The 19,919-nt window shown below is 49.1% G+C and overlaps 8 protein-coding genes across 8 annotated transcripts; 4 read left to right on the top strand and 4 right to left on the bottom strand.

Moving 5' to 3' along the window:
- Nucleotides 1-55: 55 nt before the first annotated feature.
- FSST1_010980 (uncharacterized protein) lies at nucleotides 56-3,270 on the top strand (the record flags this gene model as incomplete). Its single annotated transcript, XM_083234067.1, has 5 exons — nucleotides 56-79; nucleotides 611-906; nucleotides 959-1,169; nucleotides 1,223-1,536; nucleotides 1,644-3,270. 5 exons carry the CDS (start codon nucleotides 56-58, stop codon nucleotides 3,268-3,270), a joined length of 2,472 nt encoding a protein of 823 aa, XP_083080676.1.
- Nucleotides 3,271-3,731: 461 nt separating this feature from the next.
- Nucleotides 3,732-5,280, bottom strand: FSST1_010979 (uncharacterized protein; the record flags this gene model as incomplete). Its single annotated transcript, XM_083234066.1, has 2 exons — nucleotides 3,732-3,849; nucleotides 3,929-5,280. The coding sequence occupies 2 exons, from the start codon at nucleotides 5,278-5,280 to the stop codon at nucleotides 3,732-3,734; spliced, it is 1,470 nt and encodes a 489-aa protein (XP_083080675.1).
- Nucleotides 5,281-9,130: 3,850 nt separating this feature from the next.
- On the top strand, nucleotides 9,131-10,538 carry FSST1_010978 (chaperonin 10-like protein; the record flags this gene model as incomplete). The annotated part of the gene is made up of 7 exons (XM_083234065.1): nucleotides 9,131-9,212; nucleotides 9,275-9,329; nucleotides 9,378-9,524; nucleotides 9,575-10,136; nucleotides 10,195-10,223; nucleotides 10,296-10,388; nucleotides 10,442-10,538. The coding sequence occupies 7 exons, from the start codon at nucleotides 9,131-9,133 to the stop codon at nucleotides 10,536-10,538; spliced, it is 1,065 nt and encodes a 354-aa protein (XP_083080674.1).
- A 32-nt stretch (nucleotides 10,539-10,570) lies between these two features.
- FSST1_010977 (tRNA-splicing endonuclease subunit Sen15) lies at nucleotides 10,571-10,978 on the bottom strand (the record flags this gene model as incomplete). The annotated part of the gene is made up of 1 exon (XM_083234064.1): nucleotides 10,571-10,978. The coding sequence occupies one exon, from the start codon at nucleotides 10,976-10,978 to the stop codon at nucleotides 10,571-10,573; it is 408 nt and encodes a 135-aa protein (XP_083080673.1).
- An 824-nt stretch (nucleotides 10,979-11,802) lies between these two features.
- FSST1_010976 (DUF2985 domain-containing protein) lies at nucleotides 11,803-13,153 on the top strand (the record flags this gene model as incomplete). Its single annotated transcript, XM_083234063.1, has 2 exons — nucleotides 11,803-12,386; nucleotides 12,448-13,153. The coding sequence occupies 2 exons, from the start codon at nucleotides 11,803-11,805 to the stop codon at nucleotides 13,151-13,153; spliced, it is 1,290 nt and encodes a 429-aa protein (XP_083080672.1).
- A 1,014-nt stretch (nucleotides 13,154-14,167) lies between these two features.
- FSST1_010975 (Yippee/Mis18) lies at nucleotides 14,168-14,570 on the top strand (the record flags this gene model as incomplete). Its single annotated transcript, XM_083234062.1, has 2 exons — nucleotides 14,168-14,266; nucleotides 14,337-14,570. 2 exons carry the CDS (start codon nucleotides 14,168-14,170, stop codon nucleotides 14,568-14,570), a joined length of 333 nt encoding a protein of 110 aa, XP_083080671.1.
- Nucleotides 14,571-14,849: 279 nt separating this feature from the next.
- FSST1_010974 (uncharacterized protein) lies at nucleotides 14,850-16,202 on the bottom strand (the record flags this gene model as incomplete). Its single annotated transcript, XM_083234061.1, has 3 exons — nucleotides 14,850-15,120; nucleotides 15,172-16,061; nucleotides 16,119-16,202. 3 exons carry the CDS (start codon nucleotides 16,200-16,202, stop codon nucleotides 14,850-14,852), a joined length of 1,245 nt encoding a protein of 414 aa, XP_083080670.1.
- A 1,179-nt stretch (nucleotides 16,203-17,381) lies between these two features.
- On the bottom strand, nucleotides 17,382-19,305 carry FSST1_010973 (ferric reductase like transmembrane component-domain-containing protein; the record flags this gene model as incomplete). Its single annotated transcript, XM_083234060.1, has 3 exons — nucleotides 17,382-18,449; nucleotides 18,515-18,715; nucleotides 18,817-19,305. The coding sequence occupies 3 exons, from the start codon at nucleotides 19,303-19,305 to the stop codon at nucleotides 17,382-17,384; spliced, it is 1,758 nt and encodes a 585-aa protein (XP_083080669.1).
- Nucleotides 19,306-19,919: the final 614 nt, after the last annotated feature.

Genomic DNA, 19,919 nt, shown 5'->3' with positions numbered 1-19,919 from the left:
TTGGCGATTGCTTGTAGAGAGGTTCCCCATCCAGCATATTCAGTAATATCTATAGATGCCTACGATGCAGTCTTCCAAGGTAGAGAAATACCGTCAAATGGAGATGTCATAAGTAATTAACTAGTAGTATTGGTATTCTTCTCTACTCACTGTACCTGACTCGGTTATCATCAACAAGTGGAGAATGCGACAGACGTAGTAGCACTCATCAGGGTATCAGAAAAGTTGGCCGCTGGAAGCGTAAGAGACGAAATTAGCAGGTCACTTTGTGCTCCTGAGGCTATAGTCTTTAGACTACTTATTTTTATACCCTAAGACTTAGGAGGCCAACTTTTCTGCTACCCACTAGGCACTGCCATCATTCCAGCCCCCACCGCGGGGTTAGTGAACGAGAGTGTTTGGTTGTCAACTTAGGAGACTGATGAGAAGTAAACTTACCTTGAATTAAGAGGTCATGTTATAGTAGACCGGCGATGGAGAAGAGAGCTCAGGCAAGTCAATTTAATCCCATGTTCTTATTTACTGCCCCATATTCCGCCGTCATTAATCTTGTTTCCTCTGCCTTGAGACCGCCAATATGACTTCATCGATCACTAACCCTATATCGTAGGCCACTGAGTCTCTTATTCGAACATCGAGTGGCCAAGCGGCCCTCGATTACACTGTACAGGCCGCTGAACTGTATATGAGAGCTGCTGGAGAGGCTCCTACTAAGAAGGATGCCACTCGTTTGCGGCAGAAATGTCAACAACTCATTGCTCAGGCAGAAAAACTCAAGGCTCATCTCACACAGACACCCAGTGTCCTGCTACGAACCTCACGCCTTCATGGCAACCTCTTTCCCCCGTGGTCAAATGAGCCTTCAAGTAAAGACTTTGAACTTCCTCCAGGCGAGGGACCTTTCACGTAAGGCGAAATGTCCACACCGATATCGAATCGATTGCTGATTTTGGCACAGAGATAATGCTACCTTTACATTGTCGCCTAGGCAGGATGCTACCTTTGGTGGGTGGAAGCGCCCAAGAGACCTGCATCCAGATCTTGACCAGGACGATGATGTTTTGATGAACTCTAGCCGCGGCTGTGATCTTGTTCAGGACGTGACAACCGATTGTTCAGTGGTCGCCAGCCTATGCGCTGCCATGCGCATCTTAACCGGCCGACACTCGGTAAAATCATCTTCCAACCTAATTTTGTCCAGTTTGTTAACTAACATGAACAGGCTCTATCGTCTATTTTGTACCCTTTCGATAAAGCACGAGGGATACCCAAAGTTTCCTCTTCAGGCAGATACGTGCTGAAGCTGTACTTCAACGGATGCTTTCGTCGTGTTGTCATCGACGAGCGGCTTCCCTCGTCTATCACCGATCGCACCCTGTACGTCGTTGACCGACTGAACCCTCAGCTGATCTGGCCGGCACTTTTAGAGAAAGCCTACCTCAAAGTAAGAGGCGGTTACGACTTTCCAGGGAGCAATTCTGGCACAGACTTGTGGGTACTCACCGGCTGGATCCCCGAACAGATATTTCTTCAAAGGTGAGCACTCATTTTTGTTATTGGAGTCCTACTATCTCAAGTCCCTCTTGTCCCTCTGCTTCGCCTTGATCCTACAACTTGGACTCACCTTTCAATTGCCTGTATAGGGAAGACCTGGACATCAACGAATTGTGGACACGGATAAAGAATGGCCATGATTCCGAGAATGTTGTCGTCACACTGGGCACAGGAAGAATCTCAGATGAAGAAGAGGACCTTCTAGGCTTAATTGGTGAACACGACTATGCTATTATGGACCTTGAGGTTATAGATGGCAGCCGAAGGCTGTTAGTCAAGAATCCTTGGTGTGACGGGCCAGTCTGGAAAGGAGGTATTTCAAAACTCCCCGAGACTGAGTTGGCACCACAAACGATAGACTCTCGAAACAGAGCCGCACCCACAATTGCTGGCTCATTTTGGATGACTCTCGAAGATGTCCTCCAGCACTTTGAGTCCATGTATCTCAACTGGAACCCATCGCTCTTCCCCCACCGACAGGATCACCACTTCACCTGGCACATACCAACCCCAGAGCTATCTTCATCCTTGGTACGCAATCCACAATACTCGCTGCAGTCACCCACCGGCGGACCTGTATGGATCCTCGTAAGCAGGCACTTTGTAGATGCTGAGCTCGAAATCTCTCGCAACAGGAATGACACAATGGCAGCCGTCTCAGGGCAGCTTGGGTACATGAGCATCCTCATATTTGACAACAACGGCCATAGGGTTCAAGTCAGCGATGGCGACCTTTACCGTGGACCTTATGTTGATTCGCCACAAACCCTTGCACGGTTTGACATGAGTCCAAAGAAACGGTATACCGTTGTCATTGATCAGCACGAGTTTCCGCTGCCGGACTACACCTTGACCCTTTCCTTTCTATCGCAAGGCCAACTTGCAGTTAAGGAGGCCGAAGATGCAATGACGGTCGTAAAAGAAATCACTGGATCGTGGACCAGAAGGTCTGCAGGGGGTAGCGCAGCCTGCACAACATACACCCTTAACCCGCAGTACAAAGTATCGCTTGCTCAAACAGGCCCTCTTTCCATATTAATTTCAACCAGTATGCAGGATGTCCACGTGCACATTGACTTAGTCTGGTCTCAGGGCAAGCGGGTTCAGACGCTCAAGGTTCGCGATCTAGCAGGTTCATCTGGAGAATATCGGAGAGGCTGTGCAGTGGCAAACATCCCACACGTTGATGCTGGAGTGTACACTCTGGTATGCTCGACCTTTGAAGCAGGACAGCTTGCCGACTTTTTCCTTCGCATCTCATCCATGACATATGTGACTATACAGCCTGTTCCCGCTGATACTGCGGGGAGATTGCGCAAGACACTCACCCCCTTTAGACTTTCCGATGGAGCAGAAGTCCGGCGGGCACAGATTTCAGCTTCTTGGTTAACTCGGATCAGCATCACTGCACGAAGCGTCTGCAGCCCCGGCCTGGATCCCAGTAACCGGTCCTCATCCACTCTCATGGTCCGAGTTTCAGTGGCTCATAGTTGGGACCCAGAGCGAGCCACGATCGCAACATCGGGGGATGGCGAGTACGAGGAGCTCAAAACCGTTGTACGAACCCCGGAGTTAGACATGGAGCCTGCAAGGATTCAACGTGAGGGTATGTGGTTGGTGGTTGAGAGTATGGGCATATCTCAAGCGGGAGAGTGCATTGAAATAGAAATCCACAGTGACGGACCCGTCAATGTTGGGTCTTGGGCACTCTTATAGGCAGCTCGCAAATATCCAAGTTTACATGAGGAAGTTAACATGTGTATATGCTCGTTCAAACACACAAAGATGCGAAAGTGATAAGACGACGATGAGGGTATCATGTGCTGCATATAAAGAATTGAACATAATAAACGCTATTCGCTAGCCAACGCCATTCCAGCATGAATGGTACACTCCCGTAGGAGAGAAAATGAAAAGATGACAAATGAAATTGACCCAACCATGGGTATCCAAGGTCCTAAACGCCTAGTGTGTTCTCGCTCAGTCTCACGCCGCTGGACCAAAAGCTTTTGGGAACAGATGTGAGACCCAAAGAAGTCCCCTCAGCCTATCACTCGTATAGGCATTTGTTCAAATAACTCCATAATAAAGGCTGCGCCTCGTAGCGTTGTCGTAAAATCGTTCCTCATCCATCGACAACCAAACCCGAAAATAGTTACTAGTCGTGCTGTAAATGCTCACGAGGGTGGCCCGCGTCTTCTCCGACCACGGTTGGGTCCGTCTGGTCGTTGAGCGAGTACATCTCGTAGTTGTGGATCATCTTTGTCTTTGTCTGGGTGATGAACACGAACGTGTCTATGGACACCATTGTCAATATTGAAGCCCAGAGTTGGAGATACAATAAAATCATAGTTGAGCTTCCAAGGTGACATACCGTTGTAAATTATCTGGTCGTGGATATTTATGTTCCCTATCAGGGCAATAGGGGCACACGTATCCTGGAGAGTCATGAACCAAGCCATGTCTTATCATTTCGTTCTTGCGTTTAAAACCCTTGCCGCCTTCACTTCTTGGACACCCTTTTACTGGACAATAATGCGGCCGTGCTGACGAATGCACATTCATATGGGAGTTGAGGAGATATTGAGTCTGAAATGCCGCAGCATTGCATCCCGGAACTGTGCATGTATAGGAGCCGGACATACTTTGCGGATGCGTGATACCATCGATACTCATGCGATCAGTGATCGAGGTAGAGTTGATCGAGGTAGAAGTGGCGGGCGTAGAAACAGAATGATCGGTGTTCGGAGTCTCGCCAGCATTACTACTACTGTATTCTGTTGGGGCACGAGGATGAGTGCCATTTGTTGTATAGTAGTGAATACTCGCACTTGGAGCAGAATGCGGAGAAAGTGTCCTATAACCTTCGGGTGGTGAACAAGGTGAAGACGAGAGGTTGCTTACACTGAACCGATGCCCAATGTTTCCAGCCGGCGAGGCAGGGAAAGTCGAGGATGGCCCTGAAGGAACACGCCCAAGTTCCTGTTCAGGCAAATGTTCGGGAGCCAGATCTCTGATCTCTCCAAAAGTGGAACGTAGAGATGGAAGAGACTGTGAGGGCAGCGCCTCCTTGGATTCGCCGACTGGCGGACGAACTCCATGTAGTGGCGGCAAGGGTCCGCTGGGTGAATGAATTAGTGGTGATGTGACTCTGTTGGTAGAAACATATCGCGATGTAGGTAGGTTGGTAACTGGAGGGTCATCATGAATTGAAAGCTGACCGGTTGGTATCGATATGTCAGGTATCGTTTTGGGTACCGTGGCTGCGAGGGCGGATGGCGCTGTAACTATTGAAGCAGCTTCTAATGCGCCTGCGGCAAGGTGCTGAAGCGACGGCCCACTCATGAGATTCCCGTTTGCGGGCCTATCTCGAGCTTCTTCGTCAGGCGATTCTTCGTCGCATGGAAGACTTTCGCGACCGGCTGCGCGAGCGATTTCAGGATCACGTCCGTTGTCGAGATAAGCGACTAAGACGGCGTCCCCAGAAGTTGGACGAACCTTGTGGCGATTAGACTTGCCGCGACCGCCGATACAGGAAGCACTAAGACTGACTTGAGTTGCAGGTATTTCTGGAGGAGGACTTGGAGACGGCTCGAGCCTGGGACGAAGCGGGGTCATGAGGGGGCTCCCTCGAGGAACCACATCATCCGGATCATATGTGTCGACAATGAAACCGAGATGAGGTTGCGGTGGTGGGTGCTGCTGTTGCTGCGTAGCTGTGGTCATCGTTGTCGCGTTGACGGCGGTTGCTCAACTCGCCATGGCCCCTCGCGAGGTTGAAGCGTCCCGGGCCCTTTCTTGGTCGCTCGCTGATCGCGCGCTGGTGTGAATATTTGCGATGAAATTCGGAAAAATAAACTGCGCTACCAAAGACAAGTTTGAACAGACGGAGTATGCGAAGGAGGTACCGGTCGGATTGGGGTGTGAGCCAACGGAGTATACACGCGCGACTCCAAATAGACAATTTGCCAGCAATATTTCGTACACTAATGCTTGCCTCTCGATATGAAGCTTCGAATGGCCGTCCAAGGCGGCGATAAGAATAGTTAAGATCTCTACACTGTATTCATCCAGGTAAGGGACAATATTGAGAATGGCCGTGAGCACAGGTCGGGTGCGCCCTGCGTTGAACTTTGAGCCTTGAAGCGTGCGAAGTGCCCAAATATATGGCCCGTGGAAATACCGCGTTACTTGAAGGGGTTTCGACTTTATTGACTTTGGTAGTCGTTCAAGCGAGGTAGTGTGTGCGCGATATCAGAGAGAAGAAGCGGAGGTGATGTTCAGTTGTCGTTTGTGTCAAGGGGTGTGACCAGTAAGACCGAAGACCGAGTGAGAAGGATGGTATTGTAGCAAGAGGTACCTTTTAATTGGCAAGGTTACCTTGAGGTCGGAGCTGAGGCGTAGATATGTACAGCAGACAGCAGTTGGTGGTAGGTATTCGGGGTATAAAGAGTGCGGATGGGATGCGGAACATGAGTGAATCGAAAAATCCTGGGGGAGTGGATAGATTTGAAATGAATGAATGGTATGGATTCCTGGCTGGCCCTATCTACTATAACTACTGGAACTGGGACTGGGACTGGGCAGGAGGCAGGCATCGAATGGATGAGTGGTAGGTAGGATGTACCTGCCGTGCATTTCTACTGCTCCTTCCTACCGAGTATCCATTGGGAATATGCCTCCACTTGTTGACACCAGGTTACGGGGATCCAGGCAGTTAGAGAAGGCACTAAGTAGGCACGTAGGGACACAGAATCATAAAATGGTACTGTGTCTACCATGGAAAAATTGGCAGAGTACCTGGTGTACAGTGCCAGTGACTACGCCACGGGTCGATACTTGAATTAGGAAATGGGGGGAGAGGCAAACCCAGGGACTCGCGGGGCTGGGGTCCTGGGAAGGTTAGAAGGATTCTGAGATGCCCGTCAACATGGACCATGACCATGGACCATAAGAGCAATGGGCCATGGGGAAAGGTGGAAACAAAGATGGGGATGGGGTAAAACGCAACTTGGTGGTAAATATTCGGCCCTTGTTGACCAGGTACGCTAGCAGGTTGAACATATCCGTAGGCACTAGGTATCTGTTACATGTGGTAGGCCGACAGAGAACCAGGGGCCCCAGATGGGGCTCTGCTGTTATTCTTTTGTCGCGAGCTACATACTAATATTGGTACTGTATGTACATACATACCTAGGTAGGTACTAAAGTTTAGTAGGTAATATCAAGGTAGTGAGTTACCTGTTTGTGGTCTATTGTTGATGTAGCGTGATGTTATAAGGTGACTATTATGTATTCAAAAGTGGAAATAGAGTCATCTTGTTTCCGTTAGGGATGTGTACTTTGTAGAATCTTTTGAGCGCATAATTCGGAAGAGAATCATTTACAGATAAGTCCCGATGATTCAGCGACAGCAAAATGCGGTCGGTATCTGGAGACTGTGTTCTGTCCCTGATAGCGCAGGCGGCTGACCTTGTGCGCCATTAGGTTAATTCAAGTACAGTAGTGTGTCTCTAGCGAGATCTTTCTCCGCGCTTGGCCGACATGGATAAAAGTTGGGTTGTGTGACAATGCACCTAACTGACTGACCCTTGATATGTAATGGATTGTGATTGTGGATTGGACGCCGCTCGATGCCATGAAATGAGCCTCACTCTGTACAGACAGACCTATGTAGGTATTCCTAGACCTTGATCTGAAATTATAAGGACTCGAAAATAAGTGTAAATACTGTAGATATTACTGTAAATAACAACAATGGCTGTAACTATAAGCATGAAGCGTGCTTATTTCTCAGAGTCGGGACAATTTCTACTGAATTGTGAACCCCAGGATGGGATGCACCCACCGAGGCCTCCCTTTCCCCTCTTCAATTCTCCACTGGGGTCACCCGTCTAAGCTTCAACATCCACTGCCGTATCGACATGTGTGTGGTGCATCAGCGCCAGTCCAAGTGGGCAATTTATTTTGCGCATTGCTAACTTATCTGCCCGTCATTTGTCCCTATCTTTTGGTAAGCTTAGTGGTTGCTTTACGCTCTCGTCTTTCTGTCTCTAGTCGATGGGGGAAGACAAGATACTGAACCTGGCAAAACAGAACCCTGCCAATTCTGTCTGCTGTAGGTACTGTATTTAGGCGGTGATGATCTCTGCCGAGCCAAAAAGAGCCGCCTCGTCTGACACCTGCCCGACAAATCTCGCGCACTCAACCACAACGGACTGTCCCGTCACGGTCTTTTCAATTTAACTGGCTGACCCCAGAGCCAAGCCCCGCCTAGGACGAGGGGAAGTGGATATAGTAGTGGATAAGCTCAAAAAGAGCCCCTTGTGGGGTATCTCTTCACTGTGTAATCGTCATGTCTCTACACTGTCCGAATACCGACCATGCTGTTGAGTCCCAAGCCCAAGATGAGAAAGGACCGTTTGTGCTTCATCATTGGACGCTCCACAATCTGCCCACATAACGCGGCTCTGAGTCTGGCTGGTCTCATGGACCCTGGCTAAGAAGCGACCGCTTTCTGCTTTGCCGGCCGCGGTAGCTGATTGATTGATTGCCTGGCATCAAGCACAAGTTCAATCTCATGGACTTATTTCCTACATGTTAGACCAGTGCAGTAATGACAGGCAGATGGAAAGTGCAGATGTGTGTATATTGTTGATGTATGAGATGAATGGCAATCAGCTGATTACAGGCAAGAACAGCAAGGAGTAGTTAGATGCTAGGTAGACTCTTGTTTTCGTTCTAGAAATCTCGCAGAATCCACGACGCACATAAATGACGCAGCAAATCTGTCACAGTTACATCTAATTAATTACCTTTAATCTGAGCGGAACCGTCAGTTGATGACGCTCAAGATGACCAATTATGTGGCTTTTTTATACATCAAGCGCACCCCATATCTTTTGTCTAACCCTATTTCAGGTGGTCCAGGTCCTTTAGTTCAAGCTTGGACTTGCTCGCGAAGCGTGAACTGACTCGAATAATTCCTACCTGCTATTGTAGGTAATAGCAGGTGTACCAAGTGGGCGATTGTAGAGACACAAGACAGTTGCCGCCATCAAATCCTGGCGAATGGTAAACAAATATCCATAACAAAACCATGTATTACACTACACCACCGAGTCTCGTAAGGTCTGTATTCATTTAAATGCCCCCAACCTCATTTTGTGCGGAATCCATTACTACCTAGTTGCCCCACGGGAACTGCTACAGTGGAATCGAGTTTATTAGTGCCTATTAAACTCGCATATAGGTTGTAAGTGAGACTTGATGATATTCAATGTTGGTTGTTTCGAAACCATGACTGATTATATTTTGCAAAATCTGTGCTCTGTGGTGTCTTCATGCATGTTTGGAATTGCTACGAGTAGCATATATCTCGACCTGAACCTCGGCCCACACCAAATAGCTGCTTGATTTGTGATTCTCCCCACAATGCGACAAATCAACCATATTATGCCGATGACGAAACTGATTCAACCCCACACTGACTACCCGGACATAATGTAATCCATAAAACTCTGTCCACAATCGTTGACGTGAAACCCCAAGCCAGTAGCTGTATTCCGCAAGAGCCATGTCCCTACCGTCAACTATGAAGGCCGTCGTTTTTGACGGCCTGTACAAGATCTCGGTCCAGGATCGACCTGTGCCCCAGAGTAAGTCGTTTGGGTGGCCTAGTTCCAATGCCCCCTGTGAGCATCACAGCTGACGATACAAGTCTGTGATGGCAGAGACATTATTGTCAAAGTTCATGCCGCGGGATTGTGCGGATCGTAAGAAACCCTGCCCGATAGTTTATTTCATCTGACCCATGGCCATAGCGAGCTTCACATCTACCGTGGCCACCAACCGTCGGGCACCGGGTTCGTCATGGGCCATGAGTTTACTGGAACAGTTGTTCAAGTTGGTTCGGATGTGAAAACCATCAACATCGGTGACAAGGTCGTCGCCCCATTCACAGCTTCTTGGTGTGTTCCTGCTCATATCCTTTGACTTAATGACATGCTGACCAATGTAGCGGTAATTGCTTCTTCTGTAATAACGGGTGTTCCGCTCGTTGTGTTGAGAGCCAGCTGTTTGGCTGTGAAACTCTTGACGGAGGACAGGCTGAATATGTCCGAATTCCTATGGCCGATGGGACTGCTGTCAAGGCTCCCGAGACTATATCGGACGAAGCTCTCTTACTTATGGCGGACATCTTCCCCACTGGATTTTACGGCGTCAAGAGTGCTATGGGGCTTGTGCCTTCGCAGAACATCCAGGAAGCTACAATGGTCATTGTGGGTTGTGGTCCTGTTGGGCTCTGCGCCATCTTGGCAGCCACTCATTTCAAGCCTCGTCACCTCTTCGCGATCGATAGTGTTGACAGCCGCTTGGAGCAAGCTCGCAAACTTGGCGCAGAGCCCCTCAATTTCGAGACTGACAGAGCAGGACTCGAGGCCAGAATACGGGAGGTAACAGAAGGGCGAGGCGCTGACATGGTCGTTGAAGTTGTTGGACAAGCACCAGCTCTGAGAACAGCTTTCGACATTGTGCGGCCATTTGGAGCCATCAGCAGCATCGGTGTCCACAATAAGGAGGTCAGATAAAAGTGTGTGAGAGACTTGAGATGGGGAAAGCTAACGATCATCTATGTAGATTCCATGGACAGGTGACGATGCATATACGTATGTAGCCCCCCGAGCTGGCCCTGTATGCTCGTACCAACACGAAAGACCGATTGGCTGACCTTATTGCAGGAAAAACATTCGGTTACAAATGGGTCGCTGCCCAGTGCGCAGCGTTTTCAACGAAGCTCTCCATTTGCTGGAGCAGAAGCAGGATAAGATCGGGCAAGTGCTTCAGAAGCTTTTAAACCGATACCCACAACTGACTGTCATGATAGTTTCTTGTTTGATCATAAGATGCCGCTTGCGCAAGCTCCCGAAGGATATACTCTCTTCGAGCAGCGTAAGACGCAAAAAGTGGTTTTTACGCTGTAGGACGACCGAGTAAAGATGGACCACACCGGTGATTAGTTTTGTCGAGGCTTAACCATGCCCTCGTGCATCAAATAATAAACAACCGTAGAGTCATTATGCACTGTTGCCAGTACAAGTCGCTTCTCTCGTGGGCCTTGGTGCTCAATAGAATCGAAGACATTGGAAAATGCTTTGATGGTCCATTTCTCCTCAGGGTGCACTGCTAGCACCCATTCAAGCTCTGGAGTCTGATCCAAGGGCTCGCCTGTAGTCTTCTCACGTTCCAAAGCAGCAATCTGGTCGTCAGGATGGATGTAGAGTCGGCGCGGCGGCAAACCTCTGATTAAGGGCCGGTAAGCTGTTGTTTCATGAACGTCGAGGGAGACCCAATCATGCTGATATTGCAGGTTGTATAGGACTGCGGAAGTCACGTCTGCTATCGGATTACGTCGAGAGTCCATGTTGATCGATGACGTTTTATATGTCCGCGTAAGGATTGCCAAGGAAGACGAGCACCAGAGATGGTACTCCGTACGGATCAGGGCCTAGTCCCAGTATGTAAACGCGGAAACTGTACACGCGTATGAGGGCGAAGTGTGGCGGTGCCGTAAAATAATCAGACAGTCCAAGGTCTAATGAGAGGGCACAAGTTGGTGATGATTACCGACCAGCCGCACTGTAGCACTGCTGACGAGAGGGGAAGAGAGGGATGATTGATTGATTCTAGACCTTGTCTGATTGTGCCGAAGTAAAAATTAGCTTTTTTATTTTTAATGGATATCGGCCGATGTTGCAGGTGGATAATCACCTTTGTTAGGTGGAGAGTTTACCCAGAGATAGAAGCTCCTAAGCTAAGAACGACTTTGTCTTATAGCCCTGACAAGGGCGAATAGGATGCTCCTCTCATTGTAAGTTCATGGCTTTTAACTTTCGTAAATATGCCGATAGCTGAACGAACGTTATCCACCAGCACCTTCGGTACTTCGTTAGATATGCGCGTATTGTAACCGAAGATACGGTAGGTAATGTCAAACTCAACCCCCGGAGTTACCTAGTGCCTTTTAGACTGCGGCAAGATCTTGATAAATGGCCCAGTCCCACTGTCCTCTCATCAAATGTGGACCTTGGCAGCATTCCGTTTCCTCCTTATATATTGTCCAATAATTCATCATATAATTTGACGCCTTCATGCAACTGAACCTCAATAGCTGTACCCCAATATCAACGGTCGTCATTCAATAATAGCAGCTGCCTAATTCGAGACCGCCAAGGCTGCCTCGCCACAATGGCCACTTCTGGGCACCCTTCCCTTAATGGAACAGATACCGAGCCGTTTCCCAGTTTCGACAATGCATCACCTACCAATGCCGACACTGATTCATCCAATATTCACAATCGTCCAGCAGCATCTTCATCTCTAAGCGGTCGCCTGCGAAGAGTTTCGCAAAGCTTCGAAGTTTCCGGTCCTCCGGAAGGTTTTATGGCTGCCACAGGAACCATCGCATCTTCAATCTTCTCCCGACAAACAGTGACGCGCAGGACTTCAGAGTCCTCGATACCGATGCAAACAGGTCAATCTTTCGGTAGTGCGTCTAGGCAGAATACCTTTCCCACCGTCAACGAAGAGGCTCCCGAGGAAAAAGCAAGTGCAAGCAAAGCTTCTCCTAGACGAAACTTTACTGGGGAGCCAGCAGCTGCGGCTCCTTTCGACAATGGGTACCACTTCCCACCAAAACATTCATCTGGACAGTCTACGAAACTCGGCTTGATCGCATTCGGGCACTATGTCATAACACCTACAGGTTTTCTTGTCACTCTCTATGGCCTGAATGTTGTAGCCTGGGGCGGCATGCTCTTCTTATTGCTCTGGTAAGGACCTTGTTTAACATTCCTGTTTTGGCCATGGCAACCATTCTGACAAGCCTATCAGCAACGCTTCGCCAGCAATGTGTGTTCCAACTTGCAATGATATCAACTCGCCCAGACGAAAATGGATAGAGTGGGATTCCCAGATCCTTAATGCTCTCTTTTGCGTCACAGGCTTTGGACTCGCCCCTTGGCGCTTTCGCGATTTATATTTCCTCCTTCAGTATCGCGTCCAGAAGAAGGAAGTTGCCCTTCGACGCTTAGCAGGCATCCATCGAGGATGGTTCCGTCTTCCAGGATCTAATCAGCTTGACCCTCAGATAGGGCCCCATAATATCTCCTCGTCGCCCGATCTCAACTCGTCACTCGCCTGCCCGTTTCCGCCAGAGAAAATCCCCGATGCTCCCTTGACAGGAGTCCGGGCTCCACCAACTGCCATTACCAGATTGGATACTGTCATATGGTTGATGGTATGGAACACCTTCCTGCAGTGCGTCCTGTCTGGGTTTATGTGGGGGTTGAACCGTTACGATCGTCCCAGTTGGTCCACAGGCCTCTTTGTCGCACTCGCTTGTATCGTTGCCGCTATCGGAGGAATTATTATGTTTATTGAGGGGAAGAAAGTAAAAGGCATTGAAGGCGTTCCCATCAGCCAAGAGGATCAAAAGATGTTACAGGAAGACCGAGAACGCGGCGTATGGCACTACAACAACATCAAGGACAAAGACTTGGCTGCCGAAGAGGCCAAGAAGAGAAAGGACAAGAAATAAGAGAGAATCAATTGCGTGCTTTCAGGCGTAGGAATAGACCACAGTTCGGACGTTTTGTTTTATTTGTGTACGTCTTGTTCGTTTATACAGTAACAGGCACGCAGCAGGCGTTGTGTCAATTGATAAAAACGACGATGATGAGCAGATTCTACCGGAGAGTTGCATTGTGTTCTTTCCCCTCAAATGAAACATCAGTGGTGATACTGCAACATCCATCGGTGGCTCACAAGGTGTCATGTGTGACTTTCTATCATCGCGAGACTTGTCGCGGCTTGACTTAGCAGTCATACTACACATTCCCAGATCGTGTGAAGATTTGTAAGAATCATCATAGATAGTGCTATGTGTGCCACCAAGGGAGTGAAATCAGTCATATCAGATTATCCCCCCATTGCTTGATGTGAGCGTGAAGCCCGCCTTTATCTGTATGGTGTTTGGTGGTTGTACTCGCTCCATATTAGCTGAAAGTGATGATAGGTAATGTTTAAAGAAGCAACCTACAGTTCCACCTCTTCTTCCTTAAAACAATCTAAGAAATACTTGACTCTATTATCTGTGTGTTGTAGTAGTATGTCAGTATCTTCATACGTATCTCACAGGATGTACGGACTCCACTGATCTCGGACTTGTCGGTTACACTGCGGGTACGTTCCAATGGCAAACGCGCAGGTGGGTAGTACCTACTAACCTACCTAGACTCTCTGACTCCGGCCTCATGACGTGCCAGTTCAGTTAGGCTGCCCGGTTCCCGCCTTACCCCCAAGGTTCCCTCTACCTACCTACTTACCTGTATTTACTAATCTAGGTAGTTGCTAACCAGTACTAGTCTACTGGCTAACCCACGCCCAACATCAGACACTCCGCTTCACTATCCATCTTCACTCTCACAACTGTCCAACGACAGCTGCTTTCAGTACCCAAATTCACAAGGCATCACAATAGCTGTCGCTAGTTTATTGTTTCCGAAATCCCCAAGACCAAGCCCGTTCTTGTCTTGCCCTACGGGCCCGCGTCATGGGGCTGGCTTACAACACCTACCTTAGCAGCAACAAGATTTACGGCTGCAAGACATGTAAGGCGCACCTTGCCAACCATGAGGATATCATTAGTCGAGTATGTGCCCCCGATCTCTGCACGTTTATTCATTGCTTCAAGTGATCATGTTCGCTAACATCAACATTAGAACTTCCGCGGGCAGCACGGGAAAGCATATCTCTTTCACAGCGTTGTTAACATCGAGACGGGAACCCCAAACGAACGTAATATGACAACTGGCCGACACGTCGTTCGCGATATTACATGCCGCCAGTGCAAGGAAACTGTCGGGTGGAAATACGACAAGGCCTACGAATCGTCAGAGAAATATAAGGAGGGCAAATTCATTCTTGAAGCAGAGTTGCTTTGCAATGTTACCTGATAAGGAAGGGTGATGATGGCATCGCCGGAAGCTATTCTCTATTGGACCTGGCGTTTTTGGACATGTGTAAGGGCGTTGGATTAATTTGGTAGGTTACGGTATTGGTGTTAGACTTCATGATTACATAGGGCACGCATTCGTGTCGACTTCGGGAAATTTCAATATAGCAAAGCTTCTAAACATATGCAGCACCTAACATTGACGCCATTCTAAACAAGTACACTTTCAAATCCAAACTGATGTTGCTGACTCCGGCGGGGCGGTTGGAGATGCATTCGTCTAGCGATGCTCGATTGGCTCCTCGGGCAAGAGCTCCTCAATCTCCTCATTGGGAACCTTCAAGAACTCGAAAGGAGGCTGGACGATGCCGTTGAAAAGGAAGGTGAAATACACAAGCAGAGCAAAACCGAGGATCTGGAGCCACTTGAAAGTCTCCCAGCCCAAGCCTAGAGAGACAACCCAGATGAACAAGGTCCTGCATGTATCGATGGTGGACCTAGAGGTTGCGCTGACGCTTCGAGTTACGGACAAACCAAAGAAATTGAAGCCACTGTTGTCCGGGTTAGCATTTGACAACTCAATGATGATCGTTAACACTTACCCAATGCTGATCATAATGAGAAAACTAGAGAACAGGACTTGCTTGTTCTCAGTCATTTGGCGCCATCCTTCTACAATATCGAAATATCCGTATCGGCCAGCATCAGTTGAGCCGATTGCTGCGTGCAGAATGAGCATGCCCAACAGAGTGAAACTGAAGCCAAAGATACCCTCCCATCCAACTACTCTGAGAGGCTCAATTGAAGATCGTTCAAGAAGCCATTCCTCAAGGACAAATTGTGTAGCCGTGAAGATTTGAGCACCTGCGATAAGAAGGACGCCGACGATAGCCCTGGTAGCATCTGATAAGCCACCTTCAGCCAGAGAGTCCTCGTCCGGTGTTCCCATGGAACCCTCAGGCTTCTCGTCAGGCCAAATAGCTCCAGCCAGTCCCACAACCGCGACTCCAAGGACGACACCCACAAGTGAAAGCCATTGGAAGAGATGCAGGTGTCGCTTGAGGAAGACAACACTGAAAAGGCCGACAAAGAGGACCAGGGCGCCTCGGGTCATTTGATAGATAGATGCAGCCACCATAAGAAGCCCAGCGTTCATCAATGTAGTACCGCAGATATCGCAGATAGCGGGCAGGGCAAGGAGGGTGACTCGGTACCCTCTCAGAACGGATGGACCGGTGTGCAAGAGTTTGGTACGATCGTTGGCTTCAGGTTCAGCTGCGCGATCAACGCCTTCTTCGGTGTTTACAGCTTGGTAACCTTGCTGTTCCGGGGCAGAGCCCTTAAATCGACGCCAGAGTGCCATGATTCCAACAACCAACCAGCAGCCCATCTCACCGATGAACATCTGCGCCGTCTGGAGCACTGGCTGGTTAAAGAAGGCGCGCTTTCTCGGATTGTCATCGGGATCACAATTGCGAACGCATTGGTTGTCCTAAAAGAAGCTGTGTTAGCCGGGATAGTAGATGCGACGATGCCCATGCCGTCATACCTGATACTTGGTCAACAAGGTGTTGCAAACACCTGTGAGCAGCATCATAGCTACAAGAAACGGAATAAGGCTTTTGGACGCCATGGTGAAGTAGCAGCCGGTTGACGACAGCTAGACTTCGAGTGTTTGATACTGGTCGAATCCAGAGAGATGATGGGAGATGGATGATGGGACGGCAGAGAAGGCCGGCCCTGATAACGGTCTGGAACAAAGAGCTGATAAGCTCAAAGGCGGAGCAGAGGCACGGATACGTATCGGCGGTGTCTTGCTACCTAGTGCAGTATGCAGGGTTCAGCAGCTAGTCCAAAGTTCGAACGCGGAGGTGTCGCCTCACTAACTGGCATGCACACGCACGTGCATCAATAAACTCTCCACCTCCAGTGTTCAACGCGTAATATGCTGCCTCGAGGTACGTTCTCAGGTCGCTCTATGTACAATCATCCTCCGATCTGAAGTGGATCTACGGATGGAGGGGTGCATTCATGCGGGTCGCAACGAGATCCCAGCCGCTAGACCTCACGAAAGGGTATGCACGAATGGTTAGATATACATTCATCAGTATTGGCTGCTATGGTTTGATTTCCTACAACGTTTGTTCGAGCGTTGGTGGTTGGGTTCAGTACCAAAAGAAACGGTGTCTCAGTGGAGAAAATCAAATGACCCTGACTCTGGGTACCAAGGTCAGCGCAGTCCGTCACCTGCCGAGATCTACACAAGTCACGGGAGCATTGTCACGCCTGAAAATGGCTGGGGTGGCCTACCTAGTGCCAATCATACTTACCTTAGGCACTCCTTACTACCTTTGCAATGATGATGATAGGATGGATCTGAACCGTATGCATGCGCTTGCACAGGCGCGACTATAATAGACATCAACATATGGTAATCAGTTAGCGGCGCATATATCAACACTACACCAAGACGAAACACATAACAGACTAAATGATAGCAAAAGGGAAACTATTTATGGTCATTCCTTGTTTGATAATGTTATTGTGTGTAGGTCGCAAGAACCAGAAAAGGAGCGTAGATACACCTCGATCTAAAGTACAGTACATGAAATTGATCTCAAAATTGAGTCTTGCCTAGCAAGTTGCCCAAAGACGGACGGGCATAATCTGGACCGCTAGAATGTCTCAGAATAAAGAGCCGAGAGCCAAAGAGATATTTTACCATCTTCGTCTCCCAGGAACGGGGATTGTGAGCTGATCTGACCAGCAAGTGCCAAAACTCCAAACACCAGGCTTCCACCAATCAAGCAGCTTACCAGGTGAACGCCTCTTCAATGAAGTCGATGTGAGATCGATCTTGACGGTTTCGCACGGCCAGTCGAACCTCATCACTCAACGCACCAGGGCCGCACACGGTTACAGCCATGGCGCCGACCTGTTGCTCTTGCTCCATACCCAAGAGAGTGTTGATGTTGGGACGTCCTGGGAACATTTGAACCGTGGATGAAGGGCTGTGAATCTCCTTTGTTGATCGAGGCTGACTAACGAAGAGCATAATTCGAAGAACGTCTCTTCTCTTGTCCATGCCGAGAATCTCGGTCATCCAGGGGCGAATCCACTCAAGGTGCTCAGGAGTCTGGATTGTCCAGACCAGCAAGATTCTTCGGGTGGCAACAGTACCCTGGGAGTAGCCCTCGACAAGATGCTTGATGTAAGGAACGGGGTGGGTAATGCCGACTCCGCCAGCAAAGAGAACAACAGTGCCATATGAGTCAAAGGAGTGGTGACCACCATAGGGTCCCTCGGCAAAGCAGCTGGTCTCAAACCTTCCTCCAGGTGCCGAAACGGCCTTCTTGTAGAGACTGTCAGTCATGCCAGTCCTGCCTCGAATGACGAATGAAATTCGCTGCTGCTGCATGGCCAACAGATCCTGGTTGGTGCTGGCCAATCTCTCATTCTTGGGATCCTCTACGCCATCGTACCAGGCGACAGAGAAGGGATGAGATTGCCAGTAGCTGACGGCGGGTAGGTACAAATAGGCGTGCTGTCCAGGAGCGGCTTTCCAGGGGCGGGCCAGAGTCATTGTCAATCGAACAGCGTTTCCGGGAAGGGCCTCGACAATGGTACGGGATCGCGATCCTCCGACGTGAGAGCGAAGGATACGCCACAGGCGTGAAGTTCGGTCGAAACTCCAGAGAACAATGACACCATAGACATAGCAGAGCCACTTGTACAACTGGGGGGATGCGGACAAATGGTAGTACAGGCCAACGACAGCGGCGCAGGCTGCAAGGATGTGGAGAGCCTTGAAGACCTCGTAGAAGCCGTGTCGGAGAGGGCTAGAGGCCTGAATCATCAAAAACACAAAGGAGCAAGTGGCCTACAAGATGTGAGTGTAAGTAGAGGAGCGTAGCCGGAGTAGGAAATCTAAGCGACTAGACTTACAATGAAACCGGGCAAGATAAAATTGCCTGAAGGAGGTGTGAACGTCCAGCCAGCCTTGCCGTAGTGAGCGATGGTATGGGCAAGGGCCTCGAGAACAACGATACGACCAAACCAGCGGTGGAGGAGGTTGTATGTGTCGAAGGAGATGTTCAATAGAGGGATCAAGGGATTGTTTCGCCCAGCCAGTAAGAACAGAGGAACCTTGAATATTGTTAGTGACGGATATTCAACGTTTGCCAAGAAAAGCCACGCCGTTTGAAACGCAGCTGTTTCTTTCTGTTAGAGTTTGAGTGCAGCCATACCATGTTGACAGTGGAGAGAACGCCAGTACGGTTGCGAATAACACCACAGGCGGCACTCATGTCGGCAGAATAATCGATGTCGATAACACACCAGACGATGTTGGAGGCGAAGTAGGCGATAAGAAACAATAATTGGAATCTGGTGGGCAGTGTGCCGACATTGATAGCCTTGCTGATCTGGATCTCGCGGTTGTGTCGCTTGCTGAAGACGGGGGCATAGAGAAGGTTGCGCTTGAGGGACGCGAACCTCTGTGAAGGGAGGGCGAAGTAGCGCTGCTTGTCGTTGTTGAGGCAAGAAACATGTCGGGTGAGTCGAATGATTCGTTCGCAGACTTTCCAGATGATGACAGCAACAGACACTGAACCGCAGACGATCATGAGGTACTTGGCGAGGTTACCGTTTGTGGTCTCGGCGATTTCCTTGAGGGCCTGCTGCTCTGGGGTGAGCTCATACCCGGCGCGCGGGAACAATGAGTTGCCGGAACTCATCGTGGTTGATGCTGTGAGAAATAACGAAAGACTGGAAATGAGAACAACAAAGATTGAGGCGTTGAAGAAAACAGATCACCAAAACACAAAGGGAGAATAAAAAACGAAACCTCCCCGGGAGGAATCGAGTCGAGTTGAAAAATAAAAAAAGAGGCGGCGGCCAAGAGAAATGAAGCAGGAATGAATGAATGCGCAAGAGATTGCGACGGGCGGGAGAAGTGAGTGTAATGTACGTGCGGAGGGAGAGGTGTGGGATAGAGTGAATGGACGGAAATCGATGGAAACCAGCTCCAGTTCCGAAACAATCAATCAATCAATCAATTCCTACGCCGTCTTTAGGAATGAACGAACAATTGAAACAAGAAAAGAGCAAGGAAGAGTTTTGAAAAACGATATTGCGGAGGTTCTGCCAGCAGGAGCAAGGGATAATCTAGAAGTGTTAAGTACATACATGCTCCCTGACAACCTTGAACAAGGTACATACAGTTTGCGAGGCTTAACTATGGGTCTACTTCAAATTCCCCAGCAATCATAGCCCAAGCAGATGATTATGAGGCCGCGTGTTGGTCTGTCGTAGAACTACCTAGTGGCCTCGTCCCTTGTATTCTCATAGG

This window comes from Fusarium sambucinum, chromosome III (assembly GCF_050947815.1).
Source record: "Fusarium sambucinum isolate potato_lamoka chromosome III, whole genome shotgun sequence".
In the NCBI taxonomy this organism is placed as follows: Eukaryota; Fungi; Ascomycota; class Sordariomycetes; order Hypocreales; family Nectriaceae; genus Fusarium; species Fusarium sambucinum.
This window is presented reverse-complemented; position numbering and strand designations above follow the sequence as displayed.